The sequence below is a fragment of the Buteo buteo genome, chromosome 22 (genome assembly GCF_964188355.1).
Source record: "Buteo buteo chromosome 22, bButBut1.hap1.1, whole genome shotgun sequence".
Classification (NCBI taxonomy): Eukaryota; Metazoa; Chordata; class Aves; order Accipitriformes; family Accipitridae; genus Buteo; species Buteo buteo.
The window spans coordinates 17,050,828-17,056,827 of record NC_134192.1 but is presented as its reverse complement, the minus strand read 5'-3'; the positions used below and the strand labels follow the sequence as shown (position 1 = coordinate 17,056,827).

The 6,000-nt window shown below is 46.1% G+C and overlaps 1 protein-coding gene across 1 annotated transcript in view; it reads left to right on the top strand.

Annotated features, from left to right (window-relative positions):
• The first annotated feature begins 647 nt into the window (after positions 1–647).
• MAP7D3 (MAP7 domain containing 3) overlaps positions 648–6,000 on the top strand; it is a 45,808-nt gene continuing 40,455 nt past the window's right edge. The window contains exon 1 of the mRNA XM_075053773.1: positions 648–787. Within this exon, the coding sequence (XP_074909874.1) occupies positions 691–787 (97 nt within the window). The 5' untranslated portion in view covers positions 648–690. The remainder of the gene's footprint in view (positions 788–6,000) is intronic.

Below are 6,000 nucleotides of genomic sequence, written 5' to 3'. Positions count from 1 at the left end.
ACGTTGAGACTAAAACTTGGTGCACCGTCTCAAAATTTAGCCCGATTCCCCCTTGCTTGAGCCTCGTCGTTGGAAAAGTGAGTTTACAGACGGACAGTTTATAACGGCTCGTTACCCCAGACAGCTGCCCGAGAGGCATCTCTCTCCGAGACCTCCCTATCGGAAGGCGATCCATCATCGTTAATGGCGGGATAACGTTTGCAGTTGTTGTGGGGCCGGCCATAAATCACCCCCCCGTTCCCCAGCCTGTGGGGTAGCTGAGGGGCTGGCACTCCCTTGCGCACAGGCCGAGCCCTCCTCTGAGGCGCCCAGGGTTACCGCCGCCCTCTCCCCTCAGGGCCGTGCCCACGGGGGACCACCGCGGACTCCCACGGCTTCGACGCCCCTTTCCGCGGCCCTTCACCGGGATGGACCTAAGAGGGAGTAAGCTCCTTTCCCTCCACCGCCGCTTGAGCCCCGCAGCCCCCGGCCCCGCTACACCCCGCCGAGCCGAGCCAAGTCCCGCCCTCCCCGGCCCCGGCCCCGGCCCCGGCCCCGTCGAGCGGCCGCTGTGAGGGGCCGGCGCCGGGCGGGCGCTGCCCTGCCCTGCCCTCCCCCGCGGCGGCGCTGCCGGGCGGCGCGGAGCCTGCGCACTGCGCTCCCGCGTCCCCCCTTCTGCCCGGCCGGCAGTCGCGCGTCCCGGCGCTGAAGATGGCGGAGGGAGGCGGCGGCGGCAGCAGCGGCGCGGCCCCCCCCTCCTGTTCTTCCTCCTCTTCCTCCTCCCTGAAGGGGCTGCGGGAGCAGATGGGTGAGAACGGGCAGCGCGGCCCCGGGCCGGGAGGGGATGGAAAGGGGAGTGGGGGTGTGGGGGTGTGGGGGTGTCCCGGCGGGGGCGGTCTGGGGACCCCCGCGCTCCCTCGGCCCAAGGCCCGCCTTGGGGCCGGGTGCCCCCCCGCTCGCCTTTCCGCCCCGCAGTACGCCCGGCCTCCTTCTCGGGAAGGGGAAGGGGGAAAGGGGGCATCGGGAGCGGGATGTGGGGGCCGCCGCAGGCCGCCGGGCTTTGTGTCCGGCCGGCGGCGGGCTGAGGGAGAGGCGCTTCTCCCGCCGCCGGGGCTGCCCGGCCCCGGCCCCTCTCCCCGCCCGCCGGCCCGGACGGGTCTGTGAGGCGGCGGAGCGTCCTTCCACCCACCCCCTGCCCCCCCCATCCCGCCTCTTCCAGGCGTTCATCGCTGACTTGGGACCTCTCGCAGCTTGTAGGCAGCAGCAGGGGCGGCTGCAGGACTGCTTCGTTGCACGATTCGCCCATTTTTCGCCGCTCCTCGACGGTCTGAACTTGTCGGTTTCTCTGGTGGCTCTCGCGATCAGGCTGACAGCTATTGCAGATGGTTTGTCTCAGCGATGTGTCCGATGACTGCTCCGAGCCCCAAGTGCAGAAGGCAGGGACAGTCTGTGGCATTGATTCCTAAGCAAAGATTGGATAATGCCTTAATTCTTTGGGTTTTTTTTAACTGGTGTCTTAAGAGGGCTAAAGAAACTCTACTTTGGTTTTGTCCTTGGGTGTGTTGATGTGCCTGTTTATACTTAAGGTCCTTAATAATATCATACTCTGAAATTAGTATTGTGCATGCATGATGTATGTTCCAAGCATAATTTCATGGCACATCTCCACACGTTAGCTTTGTGGGTAAGCCATTAGAATAGATAAACATTTTCTTATCCCAGACAAAAAAAAAAATAAATGAGGAGAGAGAATTGTGGTTTGATCTAAACTAACTAACTTGGTCTATATACAAAAACTACTCAGACAGCCTCTCACTTGGTTGTTTTCAATGTACCTGTGTAATTACATAAAGAAGACTGCTGGCAAAAGGTCCTGAATGCACAACTCTCATCTGGCAGTCTTTCTTCTTCACTGTGTTCTGTGTCAGAAATATTACTTAATTACTTTTTATTTCTCTTTCAAAATTAAGACAATCTAGTGCTCCAGAAGGATAGCGATCTGCCAAAAGATAGCGCTTCCCACCTGCACAGACTGTGTCTATTTGATCCTTATCCTGCCTGCTAGAACTGCTGAATTTTCTTTTGTCTATTGGATGCGCTTATACTGTGGCTCCTAAGTTTTTCTAAAGATGGGCACCCACATTTGCTGACAACTGTCATGACCTAGATTTAGTCCCAAAACTAGAGGTGAAATGTGCCTTGAACCAGGCAACTCCATCTCCCTTTAGGTACGCACATGTTCTAATATGCACATCATGTTAAAAAAAAAAAAACAAACAAAAAACCAAAAAAACCCAAACCAATACAAAACCCCTCACTAGATCCTGGAAAGGCTAGACCTTGAATTTTTTTTCCCTGAGGGGTTGGAAGTCACTGAACCAGAATCTAAACTTCAATTTACATAGAATGCATTTCTAGCAGTTACGTGCTAGAAGATGAACTCATTGCTGATGTGAATTGAAGCAATGCTGTCTGTGAGCGTGCAGGCCACTGCAGTTCTATTCGTGGCTTCTTGTCAGTAGCACTCCCTCACTCTCTTGAGAAAGCAAATGATGTTTAGAAATCATCCTTGCAATCCAGTGGTTAACAGTGGAATTTGCAAGATAATTGCCACTGTATTTGCTGCTGTTTGGAGAAGTTGTGAGCAGCAACCAAGTCTGATACCACAGCTGTTTGGAGAAGATGTAGAAAAAAAAGACACCAGGAGGAACCTCGTTCGGTCCCATGCTACTGTTCGGCAAGTTCGGAGAGGGACATAACTTTGTCCCTTTCTAAGCTAAGTTGGCTGCGAGGGGAGTTTCTTGGTTCCAAAATACCAGCTAACTAGAATGCTTGCACACAGTTTCTGCTGGTCTGTGGGCAATTATGTACTTTGCTGTCTTAATCAATCTGGAGAACAAACATCTATACAAAGCAAATATAGTGCCATGCACCTTCAGTCATTTGCCAGTGAACTTCTAGTTGGGAATCTCGTCTTTAAAGACAATAAGTATAAATGAGCAGCATCTTGCTGAGAAACCATGTCTCTTTCTGGTAGTCTGGCGAAGAATATACCTTTTGTATAGTTACCTTTTGTATGGTTACCTTTTGCATAGGTTCCTTTGTGGGTCCTTATTTTAAGACTCTGCTAGGTTCTTGTTCCCTGCCTCTGCTCTCTGTTACCAGCCTCTTGATACTGGTTTGATCTGTGGCTGACTGATGCTTGTTAATTATTTTAGGCCTTGAAAGTGTAGAATTCCATGGTGCCACTTGTTACTAACTTCCGTATCAATGTGGTAAGTTTAAGAAGAATCTTTTTCTTGCCAATTCAAGATAGTATTGAGGTAAGGAAAAGGTGTTTCTCTTTCTTTGAGTATCAACTGTAATTAAGATTCTCCAGGCCAAGTCATTCCTGCTGTGTCAGTTCTGCAGTTCCTTTGCAATAATTTTCTGCCCTTACACGCTTGTCCAATCATTTTTCCTTAAGGTGGACAACAAAAAGCAGAATTTGCTACTAAAACTAGAAGCCAGTTAACATTTCTAACAGTGATGCATGAACATCACTTAACATTAGAAATGAATTGTGATTGCACACTGTGAAACAGCAGTGCATAAATGGTAGTTGCTTACTCCATTCTTGTGATCTGTGCTTGCTGCTGTCATCCTTCAGGGAGGAAGAGGAATTTTTGCTCCTATTCTAATACCATAAGCTCTGTTGAGCTTGTTAAGATTGAGAAGAGGAGAATAGTCAGTTACTTGCGGTCTACCCAGTAAGTGAGGTTTTTCTTGGGTAGTACAGGTAATCAGAATAAAAATTACATATAATTTAAGCTGTTGTAGCCTACATTTATTGTTTTATCTTAATTTTCACTGAAATACTAAAATCTCCTATCCTGTCTTTTGTAGTACCGATGGTAGAGAATGTGTATTTGCTTTTGCCAGAGCTTGGCTGTGCTGTTGCTAGGATTTCCACTGGTGTATTGAATCATTGTTGTGAAGGTTGTTCAAAATAGTATATTAAAATGCTATATGTATATTTTCCTTTCCAAGACCTACATGATCTTTTGGGAAACCTGTCTCAAGGCATGGGACAAAAATAAAGTGCCTTTTTCAACAAATCTAGCTGCAGGCATAATTCCCATGACCTACATGGCCAAGCCCAGTTTTGTCGGAAGTTGTCTAATAAAATAACAGCTTCATTCCATCTAATCAGTTGTTTCGCCCTGTATAAGTGACACCGTCTGGCTCTGTCTGTCTTGCCTGGAGCACAGTTCCTGGTAACTTCTTTACCAAACACATATACGCAGAATTGGCGTGAAAAGAAGGCTGGATGGATAACTAATAGTGAAACTTCATTGCTCAAGCAAGTAGTCAGGAACATGCACAGATTTGTCTGGTCTTTGGGTAGTTATAAAGCATAACTTAAGAACACAAGTTCATACCAATACCTATAGAAGTACTAGAGAACTCCTTGGCAGAGTCTTGGTGGTAGAGTCCCACAACAGAAGATGGTGAGTGCTGTCTAGAGAACATTATTTGGGATCCAGAAGTGTCTGTCAGTCAGACAACCGATGAATTGACCTCTGCATCAGAGCTGCTTACTGGAAGAGAGAAAGGATCCAGATTCAAAAGTAAATTCTTAAAAGCCTTTGCATTTTACAGAGTGGTTGTGAGTAGAGGTGGGCTTCAAAACTTGTCTGGGAAGCTGCAAGACAAGGAAACTATTCTTTTGCCAGGTTTCTGGTAGCATGGGGGTGCTACAGTAAAGGCATCTTCAGCATTCAGTTGTTTTTGTCTTGGTGGTGTTTGTAGGAATGACTAGTACGTATTCCATGTGTGGAGTAAAGGTGGCCCAGCGACTGGGGCGTTCAACTGGCGTTCACTATGTCTTCCTTCAGTTTCTTGTTTTGTGAAACTCCTAATAACTTTGGAGAAGGTCTTCAAGGTTTTCCTGTGCTTCATGTTTTTTCCATGCATGGAAGTAGTAGTTATACTGCTTTACAGAGTGCCAAGGTGGTAAACACAAAGAACTGCACAGAAATTTGATTTCACGTAGATCCCAGTGGTGACAGAGAACATTCCCAAGTCAGGCTGAGAACTTAATGTGATTGTAATGGCTATGAGCCTTAATTTCATTTTCTTCTTGTTCTTGGAAATGCAATAGTATGGAGTAGGGATAATTTCATGCTGATTCATAAAGATGTATGCTACCTATTAGGTGCTTAATGTTTTGAAGATTACTTCCAGTTGTAAGTGGTTTATAAAAAAGGTTTTATTCTAATTTAAAACTTTAAATTCTTGAGATTTCTCCAAATGCATTCAAGAAAGACATTCTCCTTGCTGTAAAGCAAAAAAAAAAAAATCAAACCCATGTGTATATACAGGATATTTTTTAACATTTCATATACAGAATGTTCCATTCTCTACATATTTCTTCGTGTGTTAAAATTACAAAAGATAAATTTCTATTCCATGCTTCAATTCAGATGGAAGTATTAAACAAATATGACTTGCAAGGACCATAACTAATGATGAGAGCCCAGAGATGCTGTGGCTTGTACTATCCCTAACTGTGCATGGCCTTAAAATGTGACTAGAATTAAGGACTGCTGCTTCTTTATACACTTGTGTTTTTCAAGAAGAAGATGGATGGGAATATTTAAAGTACTCATATGCTATTAATTCCCAGTTCTTAAAGTGGTAAGAGAGTTAAGAAGAAAACCACTGGGTTACTGTTAGATAAATGGAAGAAATACTCTGGGTTAGGCATAATCATAGGGGTATCAAATGCTGCTGGCTGTATTTAAACGTGATTAAATAATTGGTGATGCTTGCAGTTCAGTTGTGGAAGGATATCCTGACAAATAAAATTCTGAGCATGCAATTTTAATGACTTGGGTGAATATGACTTATCAGATGACTTGTGATATTTTAAAAACAAACTGGGGACTTCAAATTCCTGGCCTGCCCCAATAAATTAGCGCCATTTAGCTTCCAATTACGCAGCTTACAACCAGGTAATTCTTAATTGATGATATGCTT